This window comes from Gekko japonicus, unplaced genomic scaffold (genome assembly GCF_001447785.1).
Source record: "Gekko japonicus isolate JY-2015 unplaced genomic scaffold, Gekko_japonicus_V1.1 scaffold298, whole genome shotgun sequence".
In the NCBI taxonomy this organism is placed as follows: Eukaryota; Metazoa; Chordata; class Lepidosauria; order Squamata; family Gekkonidae; genus Gekko; species Gekko japonicus.
This window is the reverse complement of record NW_015163615.1, coordinates 177,580-204,238: the sequence shown is the minus strand read 5'-3', so window position 1 is coordinate 204,238 and position 26,659 is coordinate 177,580. Positions and strand designations below refer to the sequence as shown.

The following is a 26,659-nucleotide window of genomic DNA, read 5'->3' as shown; positions in this document are numbered from 1 at the left end:
GTCCATGGCCTTCCCCCCTCTGTTCCCGCTCCACTCTCTTATGGGGAAAACTGCTTCGTAAGCAAATGCTATAGACAAGGAACAATGTACAACTCCGGCATTGTAGTTAAAGAGGCTGACTTAAGGAGGTGCTATGATGATCACAGAGGCTGCGATACAGTTCAGGTCACGGTCTCAAAATCTCATTGAGGAATGCTACATGGAAACCATGCAAACTATAAAGAATTTTTTTAGGTGCACAGGAACAAATCTATGTAGAACCTTGAACGGGGCCTTCGATTTACTATCCAAGATATACAAAGTGAGGAATCCTGGATTCCACATTGTCCTGTGCACTGGTGGTGACTGAAAGGGTATCAGACTGTGTGGACTTTTATTATTATTATTATTGTTGTTGTTGTTATTTATTAGATAGCCCAACCCCACAAGTGGGTTCTGGGCGATTTACAGCATTAAAACAGATAAAATACAACCAGCATGATAAAATTATTACAGTGCACTAATAAAACAACCAATCTAGATGGCGATCAAGCCTTTTTGCCAGTTGCCATGCTCTCTGTGCAGCAGGGTGGGAAAGGGAACGTGGAGCCATAAGTAAAAAAGGAGGGTGCCAGTTTTAGCCGCTGCAGTCCTCAACCAAAAGCCTGGTGGAATATCTCTGCCTTACAGGCCCTGCAGAATTGCATCAGATCCCACAGGCCCTGGTGTTATTTGGCAGAGTTCAACCAGGTCGAGGACAGCTGGGCCTCCCTAGGGCCAGGGGTCACCAGTAAGTTGTTACCAGCTGATCTCAGTGCTCTTCTGGGGACATATCCCCCCAGCTTCTGGGTCAGACTCTGCCCTTCAGTCCTACTCTACCAGCACTCTTAGTTATTTACAGTTACACAAAAGATACCCTAAAGTCATTACAATCCATGAGTGATCTCCTGGAAAACACCACAGTAGTCACTATAGATGCACCATGATCTCTATATACCAACACTTCACACAGAGATGGAAAACCAAGCCGTCAGAAACACAAATTCTCTGGATGCCATGGTGTACCTGGCTATTGAGCTATGTGGCTGTCTTTATCCCTATTTCAGATTTGGGGACACCTTGGATTTTCAAATCAGCAGCACGGCCATATGTATCTGGAGAGCCCTACATTATGCCCACATAGGTATGATGGATCTAGAACACTTCCCTAGCTTCTGCTCCAAGTACCACTCTGATCTGAGATACAATGATGATATCATAATCATCATCAAGAGCCATGTGAAGGAGGTTCCTCAACAAATTCCTCAAGAAACTAGATCAAGATGAGTAGCCGTGTTAGTCTGTCTGTCTGTCTGTAGGAGTAGAAAAGAGAAAGAGTCCCGTAGCACCTTAAAGACTAACAACATTTGTGGCAGGGTATGAGCTTTTGTGAGTCACAGCTAGAATGAAGAAGTGAACAGTGACTCACAAAAGCTCATAACCTGCCACAAATGTTGTTAGTCTTTAAGGTGCTACGGGACTCTTTCTCTTTTTTACTGCTCAAGAAACTAGGAATTCAATAACTTCCAACCCACTATCAGCCTGAGTCTGGCCCAATTCATGTTACAGGTTCTGTTTCTGAGCACTATTGCACAACTGTGCAATGAACATATAATCACTTTAACCAGAAACTACTACCTACCTACATGTTTTCACTGACCCGACTCTCTATGGGACAGATCCACAGAAAACGTAACAGAATGATGCTTGTCACCTACAGCTTCTAAAATTTCTTGTAACAGTTCGAAGGTGCTCTGTACTAGGTTACCATTAGTCTATGTAGCTGAGTACTGAACAGTTCTGATAGGTGATGGCTTTCCAGAGTCGCAGACAGAGAAAGGTCTCTATCGGCACCTGCTACTTGAGTTCCTTTAAACTGGAGATGCCAGGGACTGAACTTGAACCTTTGCAGGCTAAGCAAATATTCCCATGTCCCATTCCAATGTATCAGAATACCTTCTCTCTCACAGGCCCTGGATAGAAGCCTGTTTTGATTAACTGAGAGCTTCCTAATCTGAACCAGTACTCATAGCAACCATGGATCACCCCAAAAGATACAACCTCAGAGACTGGCCCCTGAAATAAATAACTGGCAATGCTGTCCCCATATCCACTCAAACACTGGTCAAAGAACCAAAGACCAGCCATAGTTAAGGGCTGTTTGTTAAGGGCTCTAACAATAATATACAGTCACGTTCTAGCAATTATTTCCTGCAGTTTACACCAGCCAATCTAAATTCTATGCAGAGACTAAATGGGAACAAACCAAAAATTAAAACAGGAATACTCAGACTAGTGTGGAACTATTTCAACCTCCCTCAACACTCAATAACAGACTGGAATAGACTAATAGTGCTAACTCTCTGGAAATTAAATGATTACTTTGAAGATGCAAACTATAGATCCAGGGAATGTCCCCCTCTCATTGTCCTCAAGTTACAGTGTAATTTTATGCACCCTACCAGCCAGCAACATTATGTGATAAAGAACATTACCATAGATCCAGAGGCGTTAGCCGTATTAGTCTGTTGCTGCAAAACAGTAAAAAGTCCCATAGCACCTTTAAGACTAACAAACTTTATTGTAGCATAAACTTTTGAGAAACACAGCTCTCTTTGTCAGATGCATCTGATGAAGAGAGCTGTGTTTCTCGAAAGCTTATGCTACAATAAAGTTTGTTGGTCTTAAAGGTGCTACTGGACTTTTTACTAAAGAACATTATGGCAGCAGTGAATCCTCTGCTTCCTACTGGCTCAGTTGATATGTTTTAAGATGCTCATGAACATGCTAAACACTAATGGAGCAGGCAGCATGGATCATTTGTTGACTGATTTCATTGATACCATGAATTTCTCCCCAGTGGGGACCCAAAACTGCTTACATTGTTCTCCTCTCCATTTTATCTTCACAACCACCACCCTGTGAGGCAGGTTAAGTTGATAGTGCCCAGCTGGCACAGGGTCAACCAGAAAGCTTCCATGGCAGAGTAAGGATTTGAACCTGGCCCAATAACTCTTAATAGTTAAGAGGTGAGCAGTCACTTTGGCTGGATTAATAGAACTCATCCTGGGAAACTATGTAGGCTGAGAAGATTGGATTTATACCCTGCCCTTCACTACCCAAAGGAGTCTTAGAGTGGCTTACAAACTCCTTTCCCTTCCCCTCCCCACAACAGACACCCTGTGAGGTAGGTGGGGCTGAGAGAGCTGACAGAAGACTGCTCTTTTTCAAGAACAGCTCTTGTCAGAACTATGGCTTGCCCAAGGTCATCCAGCCAGGTGCAAGTGGAAGAGTGGGGAATCAAACCCGGTTCTCCCAAATTAGAGTCTGCACACTTAACCACTACACCAAATTGGCTCTCCAGTTGAGAAGCTAAGAGGGAACATGCCCAAAGAAATGAGGATTGCAAAACTGAAATGAGAGCTGAACCCATGTTACATGCAAACATGAGTACCTGAACCCCAACTGGATTTTGAAAAGTCAGCTTTAGGAGAGGGAAAAGAAGTGGCAGAGAGGGTTATGTAAAGTTTTCCTTACCCATTTATTTCTATCCAAAATCACCCTTCCCAATTTGTTCCCCACAATCCTTCCAATACTGCGCTTGTTAATTTTGTATAAAAAACAAGGAGAGGCTACGATTCATTCAGTGCCACTGTGAAGATTACACTGATTTGTACTGTTTGAAAATATAAAATGGCAACAGTGGTCAGGGCAGTACAAGATTTTACATTGTCTTCTACATACAGAGAGAGATAACTATTTTTTGTGAGATGAAGCAGTGGTTCCTGGTGAAACTAAAATACAGAATCCACTGAGAAACTTTTGAGGAGCTCTCAGCCATTTAAGTGTGGCTTGTAGAATGTAACTTTCTCATGGATTGCACCACAGTAACTTGCTGCTTGCAAACAAGACATATTTGGAAAGGGCAAAGAATAATGACATAAGGGGTGTTTCTTCATTCATAGAGCAGAAATCTCCAGCAAAATGCTGCTCATGAACACTAAGTCGATTTGTTAAATATTGGATTGTCTAGAAAATGCACTCCATGTCCTGCTACAAACGCTCAAGCTGCCCATGCAGAAATGAAACAAAGTTATCCTAGGTCTGACAAGGAGCACCAAGTCTCTTTATGCCCCAAAGGGGCAATAGCCAATTACGATTGTATCAAAATCCTCTTGTGTGATTTCTCCTTTGGTAAATCATTAACACTTATTTTTATCCATCTCCTAGAGGTGCTATGAACCTTAGCCCATCACTAAATGTCAACAGAAGATGGGAAGCAACAGGAAGCTGTATTATGCAGGTTAGCAAATTCACCTGTGCACATTGTGCTCAGAATGAGAATTCTGTTCAGTTTAACACTCAATAGAAATCCTAGCATCATATCTCCATGGACATTACTAGGTGCAACTCCATTAAAGCCTATAAGATTTGTTTAATCTTCCTAATCATCTGTTGACAGATGTTGTTTATTGAAGTACTTTGAGCATATCCCATCAGTACGAGAATTAAGAATTAGGGGTGTGCAAAACTCCCCACTATTTTTCAGGTTTCGGTATATTGAACCCAACAAATATTGTTTTTTTCTGATATCCCTGAATCCCAATACCAGTATGGTACTTGGATTTGGGATTTTTTGAATGCCCTTTGACTATTCTGTGGTCCCCAAAAATCCTGGGGCTTGGCCATTTCAGATATACCTGACTAAAAGAATAGCCGAAAAATACTGATAAGGTATTTTTTGACTTTTTTTCCCAGCTCAGGTATAACCAAACACACATCTCTGCTAAAAATATCGCAGAGCTAATTACAGTTCAATATTGAAGCAATATTAAATGGCTCTCAAACAAAATGCTTCTTAGAAACTAAACATACAGAATGCATTTCAAACTGCATGTGATCAAATGGGTGAATGCTCTCCCATATGAAAAAAAATATCTCAGTGAAAGATCTAGGTTTGAATCTTCTCTTTGACTTTTTCTGTGCATGTAGAAGGCCTTTATGTGGGAGAAGCATTCAATCATTGTGACAGGCTGTACTTTTAAAAGCTTAGAAGTGCTGTACAAACAGCTGAAGGACTGTGAAGGGTTAATTCTTCACAGAAACAGAGAGCCTTGAGTGACAGGCTGCTCCAAGCAATCTGATTGGTTAGCATCGTCTGAGCAGAGAAAGACTTGAGAGTTGCATGCTGAAGGTTCAGTCAGATTTCTGCCTTGACTGAGTGGAGTCTGATTTCAGTCTTAACTGAGAGCAGTTTTAACACAGATGGAGAATTGGGGGAAAGTTGACAAGGAAGTTTGGGAAGTAGATTATGACTCCCATTTGGTCCAATGAAAGGGGACAGATCTTATAGTGAGAGGAGAATTTCCATACCGTGTCAAACAGGAAGTTAGCTCTGAAGAGTGGAGAGATCCCTGGTCTGGTGTCATTAGAAACTGTCTTAAGGGTCAATTAGAAACTAAAGATGAGTACTGGTATTTCAAGAGAAGGGGCGTGGGAAGAGTGTACCAGCCTTCTAGAAACCAAAGAGTTAGAGAATACTCAAAGAAAGTGCACTGGATTGTTTGGAAAACACTAAAATAGAAACCTCTCAACATAAAGATTTAAGTCTCTGTGAAAAGCTTAAGAAACTCTCATTAGCTTGAAACGTAAGAACTAAAGTCTGTGCATGTACTGATTTTACATCAGTTACCGATACTGAGTTACCCCAGAAATGTTACCCCTGATTTCACCTGACCTTTCCCCCTCTATGTTAAATATTTTTCTATTTTTTGAATTTCAAAATGCCTTGAGTGCCAAAGCAGGCTCCTGATCCTCCCCTCAGGTTCCTGGGCTGAGCCAACAGCCAAAATATCATATTGTGACAGGGTGGGACAGCCAGAGTTCAGTCAGCTCAGTCTGTAAAGCAGAATAAAAAGAGAGGGAAAATCCTGCCTCTGAGGGAGGGAAGTGGATGGTGCCATCATAACCATCAATCCCTCACTTGCAGTCTAAGGTCACATGGTGCAGCAACAGATAAATCACATGGAGCTGCTAAGGCATGAGCTAAATATAAAGTTATGGGGCAAGCATGTTCATTAGCATGTGTTTACTTTCCAGTCTATAATCTCAGACTATCTTGGCATCAAGAGCAATGCAAATTATTGCCTTTCCCAAATGTCTGAAATTTTAAAAAGACAAATAGATCTTTCAAAAATCTCCAAACTGGCTTTTGTGTGCAGCTTGACTGCCAAGGTCCGGTTACTCACCATCAGCTGTTTTCAGGAGATCTTCATTTTATGGAGTCCTGAGACAGGCTTTTGGTGTTATACAAGCAGTGTTGTATAATAAAGACTGTAGTCTTGTACTCACTGGGACTTCTTTTCAAAGAAACATGCATAGGACTGAACTATTGGAACAATATTAGCTATAGTACAAATTCTGTAAGCTTTTCTCAGACACAAAGCAATAGCAGAGATTTCTCTTTAAAAATCAAAAGCAACCACACTGTCTCTAAGAATCTTTTTAATGCTTTGTCATTGGAACACTGATGAGGAGAGCTGAAATTCAGGACATCTTGAAACTACCATAATAAAATATGGTTTACAATTCAAACTGCTGCTGCTATGATTTCCAGTAGCATTTTTTGCCCCGAGGCTTAGATGCCTGACAGCTCTTGCTTAAATCACTTATAAGATACGGCAGCTCAAGAGTTGCTAGGGGAGGTAGAACAGAACAAGGGGGGTGGGGGGAGAAATGAAAGGAATTGAAGAAATGCCAAGAAGAAAAAAGGAAATCATACCAGGGGACATCAAAACAGACATGGGCAAGAATGTAAAAATGAATCATAAAACTTCACAAGAGGAAGACTGGGAAAAATTCTGTATGAACATGTTTTCTGATAAATACACACTCATCCATCAAATGTAATGTTGAAATGCCCATAAACTGTTCAACCTTGTGTTTCAGAATATAAACCCATTGAGCGTTACCACAGAAATGTATTAAGATGCTATGCAGACATTAATTGCAGCTTGGAAAGTGTTCATCCTGCAGGAGCAAAACAGTGGGATAAAAAGAAAAGGAAATCTCTAGTTGAGACACATCCATAATGATGAAGCTACATGATTTAAAAGTCTTGGATAGAGAGAAATTTCATCACTGATGCTCAAGAAGTGTATTTAAAAGTCTTGGATAGAAATTTCATCACTGATGCTCAAGAAGTGGTAGAACTGAAGAATATATACATGGAGAGGACAAGTAGTGAGCAAGTATTTCCCCTGGGCATGTTCACTCCACCTTCCAGGTAGCTACCCATATGTGATTCCCAATGTAAGCGGAGAGGTGTGTCTACAGCCAAGTACCAATATACCATAGGAATTATTCTAGTCTTGCACCAACCCAGTTCCATATTTATGGGAGCACAAGTAGTGCTGTTGCCCAAGCATGAAGCAGCAGATGAGCCTTATTTAGGCTAGTCAGATCCAGAATCCCCAAATAAAGCATTTATATCAGTATATCAGTTTTGTTTGTATATCACACACGGTTGAGCAACTTGTGATTCAGCAGTTTGTTCTTTTCATGACAATTTGCTAATGTGCAAAAATAAATGTTTAAACAAAATAAAGTGCTTAAAGCTCAGATTATGTAGATTCTCTGCAGGCCAAGACATAAAACCAACATTCCCAAATCAAGGAATAAATTACTTTGAAATTATTTTAAGGCCTTATGAAATCATAACACTTACTTAACTATTCTTAGAAATCTGAGTGTAATTTATACCTGGGACACACAAGAGAGAAATATTTGCAAGACATTGACACAATACAAGTGCATAGTTTAAATTATTATAGCTCTAAATAGCAGGATACTTTGACTATGGCTATAAGCAAACCTGAAGAAGTTTAAGAGTTTGTTCAGAGTTTATTCCAAGATCAGTGTGTCAATTGAAAAAAAGAAAACCGCTGATGTTGCTTTCCAATTTCTCATCTGCCCCTCCAGGTCTGGCCTTTTTCCTCTGTCACAGCAGCTGTCACAAGGTTTATGATGTTGCCGTCTGAGGTAGCATAGTGACAAGTGATACCCTAGTTTCATCATGTATTATTTAGACCACAACATATCTACTTGCATGGAAATAAAAACTTGACTATGGCTGGCTTGTTTGCTGCTGCAGCCACTTTGCAGTTTTACCTCTTTCCCAAAAAGGTGATGAATGGAAACAGTGCACCAAACCTTGTTGCAATCTCCCCAGGCAACTGGAAAGAATGCAGCTCCCAGATTCAAAGGGGGGGGGGGAGAGAAAAGAAATACAGAGTTGATACGTTCATGCCTTTTTCTTTCTTCAATCCCATTCACAATCTTGTTCCACAAGTAGAGTGTGGGTTTAAAAAGATTCTACAGTAAATGACTTTTATTTTTTAAAAAATGAAATAACCGTGAACATATTAACAGGCCTGCAGGTGGCACTACAGTACAGCTGGATAGAAGGTAGTCCCAATGTACAGTCAAACAATGGAATCCATCAGTTCAATGGTGACAATTCAGAATACAACTCTATCAAGCAGGAACATTTTACTGAAAATATTTCTGGACAAAGCTGATATTGAAAATTAGTTCTGGGAAGTAGAAGTCCCAAGCTAGATCTGGCAACTGGTGAACTATTGTCTGGTTTACCAGTTTAGAGAGAGATGTACAACATCTCCAAAACATAAGAATTCTTTTCCCCCCTTTTCTTTTACATTTGTGAAAACTGGAGTTGGGAGTTGATTTCTCTTAGCTCTCCTCTGGCCAATTGTGCTATTCTGGATTTATTTCTAAGAATCACTTCTTGAAAGGTTTTATTGAAAGGAAGACTAAACGCAATGTCCCTTTCCTTGTAATCCAGGAACAGTTGTGGTATTTCAAATTCTAAAAATATCTACTTTCATGAAATACTGTTTCACTACAAACCTAGTTTTTCACTAAATACACAATTTTAAATCCTGGAGCCACCTTGGAAAATCAGTGGTTTCTCTGTGTTTCTGCATTTCTACAGTGTTTAGAGAACTGTTAAAGGGGAGTATGAAGACAAATTTATCTTTTCTCCTTGGCCTGTATCAGACTCAGTAGGACTAATGCGCATGTTTCTGTAGCTGGGCTTCCTGGCGGTCACATTCATTCAGAGCTAGCTACTTAAGTCTGCAACTGGATGTCCATCTTCACATCATTCTTCCTAACTTCTTGGAAAGACTAACTAGGCATGAAAAAGGTTCACTTTCTAATTGCAATATGCAGGAACACCACATGGTTTCCATGCAATTGCAATTTGCAAAAGGCCACAGGAAAGGGACACAGCACCTTTCATTTTTCAGGAATTCTATATGTTACAGTGACCTTCCATCAGATTTTCAGTATTGAGGCAGCGTAGAAAGTGGCTGGAGAGTGTAATATGAGTGCCCTGGCAATTCTTCGCGAAAGCCCACTGGCTCCTACCAAGGGAAGCATGTACACTCCCCTTCTAAACTGAGAGCAAAAAAAGACTCCAGAGGGGGGGAGGGTTGGAATCATCAGTTCCTAAGACCTAGCCAGTTTGGATTCGTGAGCCTTGAGTGTGCCAACAGCATCTTTCACTGCGTGGTAAATAATGTTCTTCACCTAAAAGCAAAAGAAAATGAACATACTGAAAATTAAAACCCTCAACAAGTGTTCTTTGCCTACTATATATTAATGAAGCCAGAGCTCCTTAAATATTCATTCACTTTACTTAGGGTTGAATATATACAGAAAAGAAATATGGGAAGGTGTCAGTCACTAGTTCTGCTAAAATTTTAGAAACATATGTCTAACAGTTCCTTTTAAGTGGGGAAAACTAAGTACTAGTATTGAACCAAATCATTTATAATATTTGTATGTTATGAAAATCAGATCACTTTAATGCCCACATGCATAGTAACATACTAAATTAAAGCCAAAATCTGGAGACTATAAAGCCAACTGATAATAACTTGCTTTGCTATGATAATCTTCAAGAAAACTCCCATTAATTATTTTAAACAGTAGCAGGTGTTTTAAATAAAGTCTAGCAACACGTTAAACTTTTAATATGTAAGTAGTATTATGAAAAAATCTGAAAAAACACAAATGTCTATAGAATAGCTAAAATGACAACCAGCTACCTCCCTCTGCCTAAGTATACACTAATTAGTAATCCATATCGCAAGTAAGCTTTTTCTACAGAAATCACTCAGAGTTGACTTGTAGTCACTGTCAAGCATGCACATTTTTGCAAGTACTATGCTCTCCCCCTTCACTCACCCATCTTTGAAACCTTTTGGCTTTCCCATGATACTTACTTGCAGTTTATCTTCATGGTTTGTGTGAGTGTTAGACAGGTGCCTGAACTCCTGGGTCAGGCGGAAGCAGTGTTTCACATGTTCTGGAGATACAAAATCTTCTGCTACTTTAATGCAGCTATACAAATTGTGAACCTGCAAAAATAAGCAGAACAACTGTATGTTAGATAATCACAAAGCTGAATAATGTAACAGGATACTTAAAGATGCTTAGTCCTCATATTCCTGATCCACCTGTTTGACAGATAAAAGATGAGATGTTCTAAGCATATCTTCTAAGGTTTTCCATTAAAAACTCTATGACATAACAGCACCTTCTTTATCAACAGAAGACAATTTCTGTGCAAAATTTGCAATTATTTTCTCCAGGGTCAGTTTAAGTTTTTACAAGTAAAGAGGCTTAAGATAATTCTTTTCAAGATGAGTAGAATGACAAGAGAAACCTCTATCATGAAAAGCTATACAACAAGGCAGTGAGTAGGGATGAGCACAAACTGGCTCACAAACTAAAGTTCATGATTAATGTTGGCTGGTTTGTGGTTCGTGAAGTGAAGTTCATGGCAGGTCAACTGGCATGAACCTTCAAGCTATTTGTGGAGGCTCATAGAAGTTTGTAAATGGATAACTTCCAGACAGACTGTCTCTGCTCAATCTAAATGTTTACAGAACTTCAAAGCAACAACTTGGAGGGCATGTAGAGGAACATCCGTGGGAGGTCCCCTGCAACTCTGATGTCTCTAGCTTGCACAGGATCTGTTCTATACACCCCTGAACCTGCGTCTACCAAAATGATAGGCGGTCATTTTGACAGGTGCAGGTTCAGGAGTGTATAGAACAGATCCTGTGCAAGCTAGAGACACCAAACTCACAGGGGATTTCCTGCTTTCTTCTCTACTTGCCCTACAAGTTTGGTGAGGATTGGATTTACAGGGTTCAAGTTACAGTCCCCTAAACAAAGTAACTCCAGGAAAGTGCTTTCTGGCGAAATGACCGCTATTTCCCTGTAAAATACTTTCCTGGGGACACCTTATTTGGGGGAGCCGTAACTCAGACCCTGTAAATTTAATCCTCACTAGACTTGGAGGGCAAGTAGAGTAGAGTCAGCAGGAGATCCCTTGTGAGTTTGGTGCCTTTTGCTTGCACAGGATTCATTCTACCAGGTCACAAACCTCACCAGTTTGCTTGGCTGCTAAAAGTTCGTGACGGTTTGTGGCATACCACGAACCAAATTTCCCCAGGCCAGACATACCATGAACCGAATTTCCCCAGTTCGTGCCCATCCCTAAGAGCGAGAAAGAAAAGGATTTCATAGAACTCAAAAAGGTATGGTGGATAATTTGGTGGTGGGGTGGCAAAATAAGTCAATACTTAAAAGGTAAACAAATTTTTGAAATTAAAAATGTGTCACGTTAGCTATGATACCTTGAAAGACTGAGAGCACGAAAATCCAATTTTACTGGCTCCAAAATGATGGTGCAAGTAAAAGGATTCATGATTTTGCTTTCCAGCTAAAGGCTTCAACATTACATTCCACGCCATTTAGGGAAGTCCCCTTGCACTCAGGAGTGGCCCTGGATCCAAGCCAATGTGTATGCAGGCAGTTATCTGCCCCTTTAAAAGATTCCCATACTTTTAAGATGCCCGTAACAATATTAAAACATCTGCCCTGAAACCACAATCTGAATTTACAGGTATGAAGTTCCCCCCAAAAGGACTACTGAATATGCATCAAGCAGGCAAACTTCAGAGCCTGTACCTTGAGACCAGAGAGGCCAAGGCAGCTGACACTTAGTCCTAAAGCAGATCTAGTAATGGTCCTCACTAGGTACTCCAAAAATTCCTGAATCGTTGTTAATAATAGTTCTTTCCATCTAATTCCAGGGAGGCAGTGGAAATTCTAACTAGTGGAGACAGTTAAAGGCTAGATGAGAGTGAACAAACTTGTGCTGTAGATGAAGAGTACAGCTGATACAGGAATAGATGTAACTGTCATATTTTATGTTTTAAGTCACGTTTACCATTTCAAATAAGCTGGCATAGAAACAGAATTAAAAATATAAAGAGTCCCCAATTTTAAATTTTATTACTTTGCATAATTCATTCTGCTTTCAACATACAAGTATTTAAACTATTTGGATTGTATTTTCCTTAAAGAATGGAAGGGAACAAAATGGAGGTGGAGAATATGAATAGTAGCTATGGGGGACAACAAACACTATCAGGAATTGAAACCAGAACCTTTGATCAGTGGAGTTCGCTCAGAACCTGCTTTGATTCTGAAATTTTACCAAGTACAGGCCAAATATTTCTTTCTATTGCATACATAAAGCTCTGGATATTTAGGACAGGTGGGTTGGAAGATTTCTGGATAAGGTTATTGCTGTAACACTGTTTACTGGTTAAGAAAGAAACAGCTGAATAAAAACTATCTGGATACGTATGTGTAATATTTATGGGGGAAAGTCAGCCATTTTACACACTGATTTTTAGGGTACTACCACTCCACACTCACCTGATGAGGGGCACCTGCAGGAATAAATACAGCATCTCCCAGGAACTGCACTATTGCCCAGCCTTGCACTCCATATTCCTCGTACAAACGCTTACGTAAGTTCTGATCTAGATACCAGCTTTGGTCATGGATTGGGTCATGATCAGGAGGATTTTCTTGCCCTTGTTCTTCTCCAACCTAATGCAAAGATACCACAGTTTAATCATTTAAGTGTACTCCTTCTGTATCTGTATCCTACAGACAACCCTCTCTTCCCCAAGTCATTTCACCAAGGTTTCTACTGTTGCTTAAGTGGGTTTTGTTGTAATCAGAGGTACAACAGAAAGAATCCAGGTCTAATGACTGGACTTTGGATCAACTGTTCCAAGATTTGACACACATCAACTGTTCCAAGCTCATCATTTGACAGGAGAGATCATAATCAACAACTGTAAACTAAGCAACCATCCTAACTGCTGCCACGGTTAAAAGATCCCACTCCTCATTATACCTTCCGAAGAAGCTCCCTGATCTTCTCAGCATCCTTAGCAGCATAGATGTGCCACAGTGCCCCGGGCTTCTCTTTTGCTTCATGAATTCGCTGTTTTGTAACATCATCTGCATCTCCCTCATCAATGGTTTTTAGCACTTCTGAAAGGGCAATTCATACAAATATGTTGCACTGGTTTTTAACACAGTGTAAAGTACATTTCCTTGTAATCATTCAGCCAGCACAAGGTTAGCATCAAGTCAATCACATGAAATTTAATGACAATTAACCAACTTAAAAATCTAAGAAAAGTTACCTTGCCTTATTTTGGCGAAAGAACTCTGAAAGGCTTCAAACAACTTTAATATTATTTTGAAGAAAATATTCCCTCTAAACTGCATAAAATTACTAGAGCTTCAGATGCACAAGGTATGTTTATTTATGCCTAACAAAATCAAACAGAATGCTGTAACACCTGTTTCACACAGGTACCAATCAGTTTGCACTTAAATTCCCTGATGGAAGTCTGTAATTAGAACTCCACATTGGAGTTTTGTCCTAAGACACTGACATTATGTTTTACACAGTGATCCTCATGAGGCTTGGTAGACATCACAAAGGACATTACAAAACAATCTAACAAACCTACTCAGTCACATGAGGAGGCATCCTCGATTTAGCTGGTTAATGCTGAAAACATTTGCCCCTCACTGACTCTACAATGTGTTTTCTGCAAGTGTACTTCCAGTCTTGCCCCATCTACACTGGCTCCCAAATTGTTTTCAGGCACAATTCGAGGTGTTGGTGCTGACCTTTAAAGCCCTATATGGTTTGGGGCCAAAATACCTGAAGGACCACCTACCCCCTTTGAACCTACCCAATCACATCTTTGGAGGTCCTGCCTTCTGAAATTAGACAGGTGATAACCTGGGAGAGGGCCTTCTCAGGAGTGGCACCAAAATTCTGGAGCTCTCTCCCAGGGAAATTTGTCTGTCCCCTTCTGCTGCCATCTTCCACTAGAGAGGGAAGATTTTTTGGTTTCTTGGCATTCCCTCTGTGACTCCTCCTTCCTAACCAAAGGTTTTAATTGCTGGTGTTTTGTTTTGCATGTAATTTCAGTTCTGGTTTTAATTGTTTTAATAATTTTTTGGGTGGTTTTAATGCATTTACGTGATTTTATTGTGTATGTTTTAATTTGTTATCATAGTGGCCCTTGTGAGGGCAGGAAGGCTGGATACAAATGTTGTAAAATAAAAATACATACACACTACAAATGTGCAAAGAGCAACAAAGGAACACACACATCAAAACAAAAATAAATTGAATGCAATAGAATAAGCTTACGTTAAACATTATTTGAAATATTTAAGTAATGCTTGGATAAGTTCTTATTCTCTGAAAAGTTTAGATAGATTACCATCATCATGTGCACCTTCTCCAATGGGGATTCCAACATATACCATGACATTTACCGCATCTGATACATCCAGATGCAGATTGGTTGTACCAACTCTCCGGTCTTCTGCAGTTATCAGCCCTACGTGAAAACAAAGAAAGAAGACAAGCTTGACCGTACTTGTTATTTCTATATGCTTCAATGGTGTATAGGGCACTTTGTGAATTATTCAAAAGGCCTGTCATCATGTCTGGCACTCTTATCCTTTTTCATAATAATTACAACAGCAGCAAAGAAATGTGATCTTTCTGCTGATTTTACCAACCTGAAAAACAAAGAGCAGAAAACCTAATCAAACAGCATGTTATAAGGAAAAAAAATGCCAACTTTTGGAAAGTCACAGCTCCCACTGAAAAAACAGAATGCTTATTTTATAGGTTAGTGAAAGCACAAATTGGCTCACTCTTCCCAAACAGGCTGCCATCCTAACAGGAAGATTAACAGGTCTCCTAAAAATATCAACGGAAAGAAATCCAGGCCTACCCGCCTTCAGCCAACCATAAGAAACTTTCTTAAAAGTTAAGTTTTAGCTAGCCACAGAATGCACACAGAGAGGTAGGTAACAAAGTGTGCTTCCAGTGGGAGAATTCTTACTCCAGAACATATGTTCCACCTTAGAGAAGGCACAACTCTGCAACCTCACAGGCTACAACATAGTAAAGGTAACATGGAACAGCACCTTCCTATGCATATCTATTGTCTCCAGTGGAAATGTAGGGGGAAAGATGCTTCTGTATATACACAAGCCTCAGACCATAAGGTCTTGAAATGAAACCACAAGCAGATTGAGCCCTCAAAGTATAAGGCAATCAGAAAAACGGGACCAAAATGGGTATATGTTTCTTGTGGTCTGACCCTGTGTCAGGAAGAAAGTCACATCATTCTGTGTTAGCAAATCTCTAATAAATCTTCTTCAAAGGCAGCCCCACATAGAACATCATAACACCATTTGCCACTGCCATCACCTGGAAATCTACTGGTGTGGCAAGATCCCAGAGAACACCGAGATTATGCATTTTATCCTCCAGGAGGCCATATAACCACATTCAGCACGAGTAGAACAGCCAACCCTCCAGAATAAAGGAAGGGCTACTTCGTCATAACCACTGCTTTGTCTGAATTAAACTTGTTAGCACCAAAGGTCTTTTGGGGCTGGAGCGCGCTGGAGCGCTGCTCCAGGAGCCCAGGCACCGTAACAAATGGCGGTGGCAGCAAGCCCCGCCCCCCCAATCCCTGCGCTGGCCCCCCCCGCTGCCTCCCCAGGCCAGCGCCGAGCGCTGCGGCCCATGGGAGGGCAGAAGAGGCCCCCCCACCGCCTCCCAGAGCCAGCGCCGGAGCGCTGCGGCCCATGGGAGGGCAGAAGAGGCCCCCCGCCGCCTCCCCAGGCCAGCGCCAGAGTGCTGCAGCCCATGGGAGGGCAGAAGAGGCCCCCTGCTGCCTCCCAGGGCCAATGCCGGAGTGCTGCGGCCCATGGGAGGGCAGAAGAGGGCCCCCTGCCACCTCCCGGGGTAAGTGAGGGTGGCTGAGGCTTGATTGGTGGAGTGGGGGTGGGTGGGAGAGCCTCCCCCCTCCCCCATCTCTTTGCCCTCTTTCTTTCCCTTTCTTTCCCCTTTCCTTTTCTTTCCCTCCTTTTCTTTCTCTCTTTCTGTCAGCAAGCTGCCATTTTATGTTGCGTCTGTCCTCCCCCGTTCCCGCTTGCTCGCAGCTCAGTGGCTTGCAGTCAGAATTGCGATGGGGGGGGGGGCTCATCAGCTTCAGCCCCTTCTCTTCCTTCCTCTCTTTTCCGTCTTCTTTCCTGCTCTCTCTTTACATCTTTCCCTCCTTCCCTTCTCACTCTTTCTTTCTTTCCCTCCTTTCATTCTCTCCTTTATCTCTTTCCTTCCTTCTCTCTTTACCTTCTTCTTTTCTTCTCTTTCTTTTCCTCTTTCCTTCCTTCTTTCTTTCACTCTTTCATTCCTTCGTTCCTTCTCTCTACTCACTCTCTCTCTCTTTCCTTCCCTCTTTCCTCCTTCTGCGGCCCAACTCTAGTGAGAAGGGGTTTAAACTTTAAACCCCTTCGATCTTCATTCCCCCCCCCCAGGGAAGGGGAGGCTTTTGAAGATGCCTCCCCCCCCTTGCTTCCCCTTCTGACATCACTTCCGGTGATGTCAGGGGGCGTTGCATATGCTAATGAGCTATTATGCTAAGACCCTAGTAGCTCATTAGCATACTGTATGCTAATGAGCACCTGCAGCTCTTTTTCTAGGAAAAGACCCCTGGTTAGCACTCATCTAGCCCCTAACTGTGTTTAAGCAAGCATTTAGGGAATGAACAGCTCCTCCTAGATTTGATGAAATCTGAAAGTACAGCAGGAGATCAGAAACATATAGAAGACATCACACTTTAAACTGGTGAAAACTATCTCCCTAAAGCTGCATTTAGACACTGAAGAGTACTGGGCACAAGACAGAACCTTACAGTACAAATCTGACTGAGCACAGTGGCAATCCCCAAGTATTATACCCTGCCAGTAACCTATTAGGCAGAAACAGAACCCATTAATTCCATTTATCTTAAATACTCCAAGAGGATGGTCAACTATATCAAGAGCTGATGAAAGAAAGCATGAACAGAGTTAGAAAGTCCTTGTCTGAATATTGTTAACCAGGGCAATCAATGTGGTCTTTATCTCAAACACTGAATAATTAAAAATCCCCTACCCTTTCACTCAATTCCTGCAGCTGCCCTAGAACTGTCAAGCTTGATCACATTGCCCCAAAAAGTAAAGTTGAAACTGGTTTATTACTGTTCAGACCAACAATTTACCTCTGTGTTGAAAGAATTTTTAACCCAAGTGTTTTTTTTAGTGAAGATGAGCAAGTGAGGAAATGGTGAGGCTTAAATCTTTAAAAATCTTGTCAAGTTTCAAATGAAACTTACACATGAAAACTGAACAAGCAGATGCTTTGATGCTCCACCCAGATCTGCACCAACAGTGCATTCCAAATAAGTGGATATGAGAGACAGATTTCCCCCCCCACAAAATCCTAAACTGGTCACTAGAGGTCTCAGAAAGAGATTCCCCCTCTGGAATGGGGACAGCCACTTAAATGCCTGGCATGCTCTGCTGATCAACACTGTATAAACTCATCAGCTCCTTCTAATTTAAACTAACAGCAGTAAAGAAGAAGAATTGGATTTATACACCGCCCTTCACTCAGGAGTCTCAAAGCAGCTTATAATCATCTTCCCTTCCTCTCCCCACAACAGACACCCTGTGAGGTGGGGGGGCTGAGAGAACTCTGAGAGAACTGCTCTTGAGAGAACTGTGACTCACCGAAAGTCACCCAGCTGGCTGCATGTGGAGGAGTGGGGAATCAAACCCAGTTCTCCAGATTAAAGTCTGCCACTCTTAAGCACTACATCAAACTGGCTGTCACTTATCTGATATAAAACAAACAGTTTTCAATCTTGCAAGGTTTAAGACTGACAAGACTATTCTATTTATACATTGGTTACCAAATATCTTCCACCTATAGTAAGGTCACATTTCTCCTTAAAAGCTTGTGCGGAAGCCTTGACACATTTGAATAATATTGCACCTACAAAAAACCAGGATGTTCAGCAAGAGGCTAAAAGATTAAAGATAACATAGCTGCTTATTCCACACCAACAAGCATTGGATTTTCACGTTACAGGAACTATGAGTAAAAATATTGCCAAATCATAATCTCCCAGCCTACATACCATAGGCATTATACATTTTGGGACCCAAATCAGGTCGTACAAAGTAGCTTGGCAACCTAGACGCCAGATTGAGTCTTCCATCCCTCTTGGTGTATTCTGGGAGAGGGAGATTCTCCATCAAGTCCTCAAACCTGAAAACAGAAAGTACTGTGTTAGACACAGGAATGGGAGATAACGTAATAGCACAATACCAACAATTGTTGCTAAGTCACAGAACAAGTCCAACAAACAAGCTTACCTTGTAGGCATCATGTCTCTGAAATCTTCTCCTGGAGGCCAGTCCTTCAACTTCAGTACCATAGGCTGTCCATCATCTGCTCTCAGGCGCTCTGCAAAGAAGTAGTTTCACTTGGTTTGGATGATAGTCTCCCACTACATTTGTCTTTCCGCCTAAATGATCAAACTAAGGGGGACAACTAAAGTCTATAACGGATAGCTAGTATGATGTAGCAAGCCAGGGAGAGTTCAAATCCCACATTAACCATGAAGTTCACAGGGAAGCTGCCGGCAAATTAATATTTTTAAACTCACTTATTTCACAGAACTATTGTGAGAAAAGATTAAACCTTGATATACTACTACACAGAGAACAAAAACAGGGTGAATGTGAAAAAACATAACCAATTCACACTGTCATGGAATAGACTCTAATAATGATCTTTGTAGTAATCAAAAATAAAGCCTGATATCAGAGCCTATCAGGGGGTAGAAGAAGCAGGTGGTATGGTTCCAAAGGAAAATGAGAAGATTAATTTGACTTAGAATTTCTTGATTTGATACTATAAAAACTGTTATGAGTGAAATACTGGAAGGTGTTACACATAAAGGAGCGGATAGAAAGATATAAGAATTGATCTTACTACCTTTAATGAGGCAACAAAAGGCTAGGTGTGTGTGTATCCAAGTGAGGGCCTTTTTAGTGATAGCGATAGTGCCTACACTCTGGAATTCTCTCCTCAATGAGGCTTACCTAGGGCTCAGTTCCATTATTTTAGGTGCTGAGTGATTTATATATTTATTGTATATATAGTCCACCTTATTCACCAGCTTTAGGTGGCATTTTTAAAGTATCTTAGTGCTTCATTAGGATATTTATTATCTTATCGTTTACATGTTCTACTGCTACTGTTTTACCATTTTTTCTGACTTTTTAAGAATTGTAGTTTTATTATTCAGTGTAAGCTGCTCTTCGTATAGTCATTGAGGTGGAGCAATTACCTATAACAAAAAAATCCCTAACATTAAAAATAAATCCTAGTCTACTTTGGGAGGATATCAAAGCTTCAATTGCACTTAAAAGGGTTTAAGAAGATATTTTCACACCGAATTATTAACCTAGACATTCAAGCATTAGAGATCACTTACTAGAAATGACTTCAAAACCATCCCAGAAATCACGCACTTTCACATCTGAGATTATAGCACAATTCCTACAATTAACCAGATCCACATCTTGATCTCCAAATTCTTGGCTAAATGCCTCTGGTTTCCAGAGCTCAGGCTTCAGCTTCTTATGGACACCAGAAACTAGAACAGGCTGTGGAAAGATACACAAGATTTTTCCAATACAACAATCAGAAGCCATCTAACCACCTTTTCTAGATAAATCCTGGCCTTGTGCACTGCATAAGTAAAATACATACTGTGTAACTAACTACATGGGATGCAAATGACAAAGGACAAATGAAACCACAAAGCAACTCCTATGGCAAGAATAAATATAGGTATATTGAGCAAGCTTGCTTTTACTCTCCTACCACACAGCACTACCTACAGAAATCTATATTATGTGCCCACAACAGCTGGTTGTATAAGTGTACACAAATTCATTATGCATATATTTACTTATTTTACATAATTCTATTTGTGTTAATCATGGGGAGGGCAAGAAATTATACTGGAGACAGAATCCACGCCTCCTGAGTGCTAGTAATCCTGCTGAGCCAATTCTGATTATGGAGCGCACCAAGCATTGTAAGCATTTTCTACAGAAGTTGCTGCAGCCATACTGGTCCAAAATCAAAACCCCCAAACCACAATCCACATTATAAGGGGCCAGCTAAAATGGCACAAAACAGTGCACAAGCTTTAGAGTTCCCCATAGCTCTTCTTTATAATGGATGTTACAAAACAAAACAAAAAAAGGGGAAAAAAGATACTTCAGACCATGATTTTAAAGGCCTCCTCTCACTGGCATCACTGTACTGAATGCTAAAGCACACTGATACCTTTGATGCAAGATTGCACTAAAGTTCCTTTGGGGAAAAGAGAAAAAAATGGTGCTCCTCCATGGGAGTTACAAAGGCTGTCTGTCTTCCCTTTTCTAGTATACCTTCCTAACCTTGAAGGTTAGAAACATAAGAGCTGGATTTTAAGTGCCATAACCACTGTTGTGCTTGTGAAATTGAACTCTTCCTCCTTGCCTTCCCCACAGCACCCTGCTGTACTCCCCAAACTGCAGCTCCTGGGTGATGAGTGGACTTGAGGACAACCGGGGGGGGGGGGGGGGGGACAGAGGCCTTTAGTGGAGGAGGGAAATCAACAGAAATCTTGTGCAAGTGGGTGCGTCCTTCTGCATGTGGAAGGGAAAAGTAAGAATCCAACTTCCTGTTTTATTTTAACTGAACACTGGAGTTTTCAGGTGGGTAACCATGATGGTCTGAAGCAACAGTTTGAGTCCAGAGGCACCTTTAAGACTAAAAGAGTTTAATTCTGGGTATAAGCTTTCGTGTGCACACACAATTCCTCAGATATATGGAAAAAGTTTTCCTCAAGCCTTACATATAGTTGGAGTTACTACGTATATGTAAGGCTTGAGGAAAACTGTTTTAATATATCTGATGAAGTGTGCATGCACACGAAAGCTTATATCCAGAATTAAACTTTGTTGGTCTTAAAGGTGCCCCTGGACTCAAGCTTTGTTCTACTGAAGTTTTCAATATACTAAGTTCTACTTCCAGTAGAAACTCTCATGCTTGCATCATCTATGAATGCACAATTTTTTTTTTCTTCATAGAACTTAAGCCTGAACTGGTATTGTGTAACGTGCACAAAGTAGCAAGCTTTCTTGAAAAGCTCATGTAAGTATTGCCACAAAAATCAAGACTATGATCAGGGTAACACTTTACCTGGCCTTGTTTCCAGCATTCCCTGAAGATCTTCCAGTTGTTTTTGTTGCTGGGGTCATGCAGACACAGAAGCCTTCCATCACAGAGCCAAGAATGGGAAGTGTGTGGGTCCAGCACATTTAATCCCATTACCATTTCTTTCACTTCCTTCTGAGTGTCAGGCAAATTGCTTGTTCGTTTAGTGGCATCAGACACCTTCTTGTTTTCCACCACTGAAGCAATTATATGATCAAGGAAGTTGGGCAAAGTGGTTTTGCTCTTGGTACCCTAGAAGATACAAATCCACAGAACAACTGGATGCCAAGAACTGTAAACACAGAAGCGATCAGGGCAAATCTTTGCCAATTTTCCCTTTCTACTGCAGGGAACTGGTAAGCAAAGGACAATGGGATAAAGTGAGTAGCTTCAGTGGGAACAAATAAAAATCTGCCCCTTATTGCAAATACAACTGGAGGGGAGGGCTTTGCTGAACCCACTGAACACCCAAGGTCCTACAACCATCCCAAAGGGCTTTTGGGGGTGGCATGTGGGAATTAGCAAGGATTAACTCCGCAAGCTCTACTCCATTCATGGCACTTCATATTCAAGCCACAGTCTTGTGTAAATTATGAATACAATAGGCTGGAAGGGAATCTCATTTTCTGCCAAAGGTCAGTACGGGCCCTGTGAAGATTCAATAGGCTAGAAGGGAATCTCATTTTCTGCCAAAGGTCACATCTGGACGTACTGTTTTCTCTTGTCCACTTCCCCTTCTCTCTTTGCTCTTATTCTGGCTTCCATCTTATTGACCCATTCCCCCTTCTATACTTTAGACACTCCCAGCCCTCTGATGAAGGAATCCATCTTTCCCACATTTGAAAATAAAAAATGTGAAATAGAAGCCAATGAACCTTAAGAAAAAAATCGTAATTCCCAGTTTGAATTTAAGACAAACTATTAACAGCAAGGTTAAACAAAAATGGACTCTCATGCTGCCAGAAGTTGTGATCTAGGGATTAAATGCCTCTCTAGGGTAGCTCAGCACTCTATTTTTTCCCCCTTTTAATCTCCCTAGGACTGATGGAAAAACAAAACACTTACCTGTAACTGTTGTTGGTTGAGATGTCTTCTGTACAAACACACATTTGGGACTGTGCACGAACAGGTCTGCTTCTGGAAATAACTTCTAGCTCTAAAGCTCTGCAAGGGAGCTCCTCCCCTTTTGGCACAGGTGCTTGCTTCCCTCCAAAAGCAAGACACCAAGGGGGAGTGCTGCCATCTTCCCCACCATTCTCCTACGCCGCCAGAGCTCAGCATGTGGATATAAACAGGAAAAACAAGCTCACGGCGACGAAGGAGAGAGGGAAATATGTATCTGCACAGAAGACAACTTGACAAACTGTTGCAGGTTAAGTGCAACCCTGTTTTCGTCTTTATTCTTCTGTGCAGCTCTACATCTGGGAGATTCCCAAGCTACATACCCGGAGGTGGGTGTGAGCCATCAAACAGAAAGTGTAGGACAGCCTTCCCAATGGCTGATTCTCATCTGGCATCGGTGTCCACAGCATAGTGAAACATAAATGTGTCCGAGGAGGACCACATTGCAGCCCAACAGATGTTGGCAAGAGGGATCCCTTGGAGAAGCGCTGCTGACAAGGCCTGCAACCTGGTGGAGTGAGCCTTAATTGCCAGGGGGCAAGGGACACTGGCTTGACTGTAACAGAGTTTTATCGTGTGAACTAGCCACTGAGAGAGTGATTGTGAGGATGCAGAGAGGCCCATACGAGAGCCAACAAAGCAAATAAATAGACCATGGCCCTTAAAAGAATGACCGTGTATGCTGTTGGCAGTATAATAAAGGCCTCTTACTATCCAGTCTGCTGGGAAGAGGAGGATTTCAGGAAGAATACGAGTAGGAATACCATCTGAGTCATATGGAAACTGGAAACAACCTTAAGTTGAAACTCGACACTAGGTTGAAGCACAACCTTCTTAGGGAAAAGCTGAAGGGGGGGGGGGGGGAATCATCCCTCAGTTTTGCCAACTCGCCTAGTGGAGGTAATGGCCACCAAAAAACAGCTCTTTAGGGATAACAGCGCCAAGGGGCAAGAGGCTACAAAGGGTGTGAGCGTCAGCTCGGCCAACACTTGCAAAAGGGACCGTTGAGAGACAATTGAAGCCCTAGGGGGATAAAGATTTTACAGGCTCTTCAAAAATTGGTTGGCAGTGAAATGAGAGATTTTGAACCATCAGTGAAGTTGTGGAAGGCTGAAATAGCCTCTAGGTGTTCTTTTACGGGTGCCAACCCTGTTTCCTGTAAGGAGAGGAAATAGACTAAAATAATGGGCAGGGGGGCAGATGGTGCAGAGAATCCCTCGTCAAGGGCCCAGGAAAGAAACCTATGGCATTTATAAGCATTAGATTTACAAGTGCTATGCTTATGCACGTTGAGCAACACATCTAGCACTCCTTGTGAAATGGCTGAGCTGGTGGATTCAGGAGCCATGCTGTCAGATGCAACTTGGCCACTACTGGATATCTTGACTGGTCTAAGTGAAGAAGGTCTATGGCCAGGTGCAGATGGATATGGGGAACCTTGGACATGCTCAACAGGTCTGAAAACAAAATCTGATGGGACCAGAAAGGGGCTATCAGAATACAGTGCGTATTTTACAAGCGGATCTTGTCCAAGTCTGAGAGGTACATAGGTTGGATATCACCTTTAGCCAACAGTTCCTGCACTGCTGGAAGGAGAAGCCCAGACTACTACTATGTCCGGCAGCGGGGGGATCCAGAGGAGGTTTGGTTCGGAACTCCAGCTTGTATCCCTCCAGCACCCTGGAGTCTGACATGATCCCATACCAGGTGTCCTGAAAAGGGAACAAGCTGGTCCAAGAACAGGGGATCAACCAAAGGTTAAGCAGTTAGTCAGAACAAAGCCTTTAAACCTTGATGTGAGTCCTCGAGAGACTGTGTGGTTGTGATGGCCCTGAACAGGATCAAGGGGCTCTTCTCTTCAGCTGAGAAGGAGGTGCAGAGTAGTGGTGTTGAGAGGGATAAGGGGAGGAGGCAGAAGAAAAACAGGTTGCTTACCAGTAACTGGTGATCTTCGAGTGGTCATCTGTGCATTCACACCAATGGGTCTAGTGCGCCTGCGCTGGATCATCTGCACAGAAGACAACTTGACAAACTGTTGCAGGTTAAGTGCAACCCTGTTTTCGTCTTTATTCTTCTGTGCAGCTCAACAGGTCTGAAAACAAAATCTGATGAGACCAGAAAGGGGCTATCAGAATACAGTGCGCCGCTTTACAAGCGGATCTTGTCCAAGTCTGAGAGGTACATAGGTTGGATATCACCTTTAGCCAACAGTTCCTGCACTGCTGGAAGGAGAAGCCCAGACTACTACTATGTCCGGCAGCGGGGGGATCCAGAGGAGGTTTTGTTCGGAACTCCAGCTTGTATCCCTCCAGCACCCTGGAGTCTGACATGATCCCATACCACGTGTCCTGAAAAGGGAACAAGCTGGTCCAAGAACAGGGGATCAACCAAAGGTTAAGCAGTTAGTCAGAACAAAGCCTTTAAACCTTGATGTGAGTCCTCGAGAGACTGTGTGGTTGTGATGGCCCTGAACAGGATCAAGGGGCTCTTCTCTTCAGCTGAGAAGGAGATGCAGAGTAGTGGTGTTGAGGGGGATAAGGGGAGGAGGCAGAAGAACCCCCTTTATAATATGTCTGATGCTGGAAGTGGTCCCTGGAAGCAAAATGGTGTGTGGGGTTGAGCTTGAGCTGGGGTCACCCCCAGGGATCTGGTGGTCTGCTTATTCTTTTTATTTTGTGCCGAAGTGTCATCCACGCGCACTGAGAATAATAGATCACCCTCAAAAAGTAGATCCTCTATTTTGGCCTTAATATCTGGAGGAAAGGCTCTGCAGTAGAGCCAAGCAAAGCATCTGATGGAGACTGCAGAGGCCATGGAATGAGCAGAGCAGTCAGCTGCAGGCCGGCTGGCATTAATTTGCTGCTTTGAAAGCCTGGTGGCTTCTGCATGGAGGATCTTGACCAATGAGCGTTTATCCTCTGGAATTACATCAAAATAAGATAATAGGTCTTTCCACAAGAACAATTGATAAACAGCCATAATAGCCTGGTAATTAGCAATTTTGAAATTTAAGGCTGCCACAGAATAGAATTTATGGCCTAGGGGGTCCACCTTGCAACCCTCCTTGCTGATGGTTGTGGAGTGAGTCCCAGAGCGATGCCTGGACTGTACTTCCTCAGCCACAAGGGAGGACAGGGGAAGGTATATAAACAGAAACTTGCAGTCAGTCTGCTTCACCATATAAAGATTTTCAATCTTCCTGGATGTGGCTGGAATGGTAAATGGCTTCTCCCATAGTGCTGTGGCCATGTTAAGGAAATTGTCCAAGACCAGGAAGGCTCCTTGTCCCAGGGCATCCAAGTAGATGGCAGACAAGATCTTGTTCTTTGGACATGGGTTAGATGAAGACATGTCAGTGTCTAAGGACTGGCCATTCTGAGCATCTGCTCAGAGTAGAGCCTAAGGACTTCATTAGGAGATGCTGGAGATGCACTGCCCAGCACCCCAAAGGGGAATGGATCAGATGGGGGTTCAGATTCAACACTAGAGCGAAAGTCCTATTCAACAGGTTCGGAATCAGATTGTTGTTCCTACTGGAAACAAGGTAAGCTGTACTGTTGTGGTTGATGTGGAACCAGTGGGTAGGACAGAACCGTAGCATATGGATCCGGCTACTCTTGTGGGAGGTATGTTGGCCAAGGGCCCTGAGGGGTGACTACCAAGGCATCCCAAACCACAGCGGTGGGAATTGTTGTGTTGGAACAGATTGAGATGAACTCTAGGAGACTTGCAGGGCAGCTGTTGGAACTGGCTGCTTCTTCTCCCATGAAGGGGGGGGGGAGGACGATCTGGTACGAACTCCCCTTCAGAGACAGATTCCTGGCTCCATAAGATGGGGGGATGGGGTATGAGGAATCAAGACTGGTTCATCCTCCAGGACTGGATCCTCAGATTTGGTGATTG

At 42.2% G+C, this 26,659-nt stretch overlaps 1 protein-coding gene across 3 annotated transcripts in view; it reads right to left on the bottom strand.

Moving 5' to 3' along the window:
• Positions 1 to 8,289: 8,289 nt before the first annotated feature.
• Positions 8,290 to 26,659, bottom strand: part of KDM3B (lysine (K)-specific demethylase 3B) — a 66,335-nt gene continuing 47,965 nt past the window's right edge. For all 3 annotated transcript variants that reach the window (XM_015407402.1, XM_015407403.1, XM_015407404.1), the window contains exons 16-24: positions 21,620 to 21,886; positions 19,857 to 20,028; positions 18,730 to 18,820; positions 18,492 to 18,622; positions 14,727 to 14,846; positions 13,331 to 13,470; positions 12,841 to 13,017; positions 10,329 to 10,463; positions 8,290 to 9,630 (exon numbers count right to left, since the gene is read on the bottom strand). In XM_015407402.1, coding sequence (XP_015262888.1) covers positions 9,550 to 9,630; positions 10,329 to 10,463; positions 12,841 to 13,017; positions 13,331 to 13,470; positions 14,727 to 14,846; positions 18,492 to 18,622; positions 18,730 to 18,820; positions 19,857 to 20,028; positions 21,620 to 21,886 — 1,314 coding nt within the window. In that variant the 3' untranslated portion in view covers positions 8,290 to 9,549. The remainder of the gene's footprint in view (positions 9,631 to 10,328; positions 10,464 to 12,840; positions 13,018 to 13,330; positions 13,471 to 14,726; positions 14,847 to 18,491; positions 18,623 to 18,729; positions 18,821 to 19,856; positions 20,029 to 21,619; positions 21,887 to 26,659) is intronic.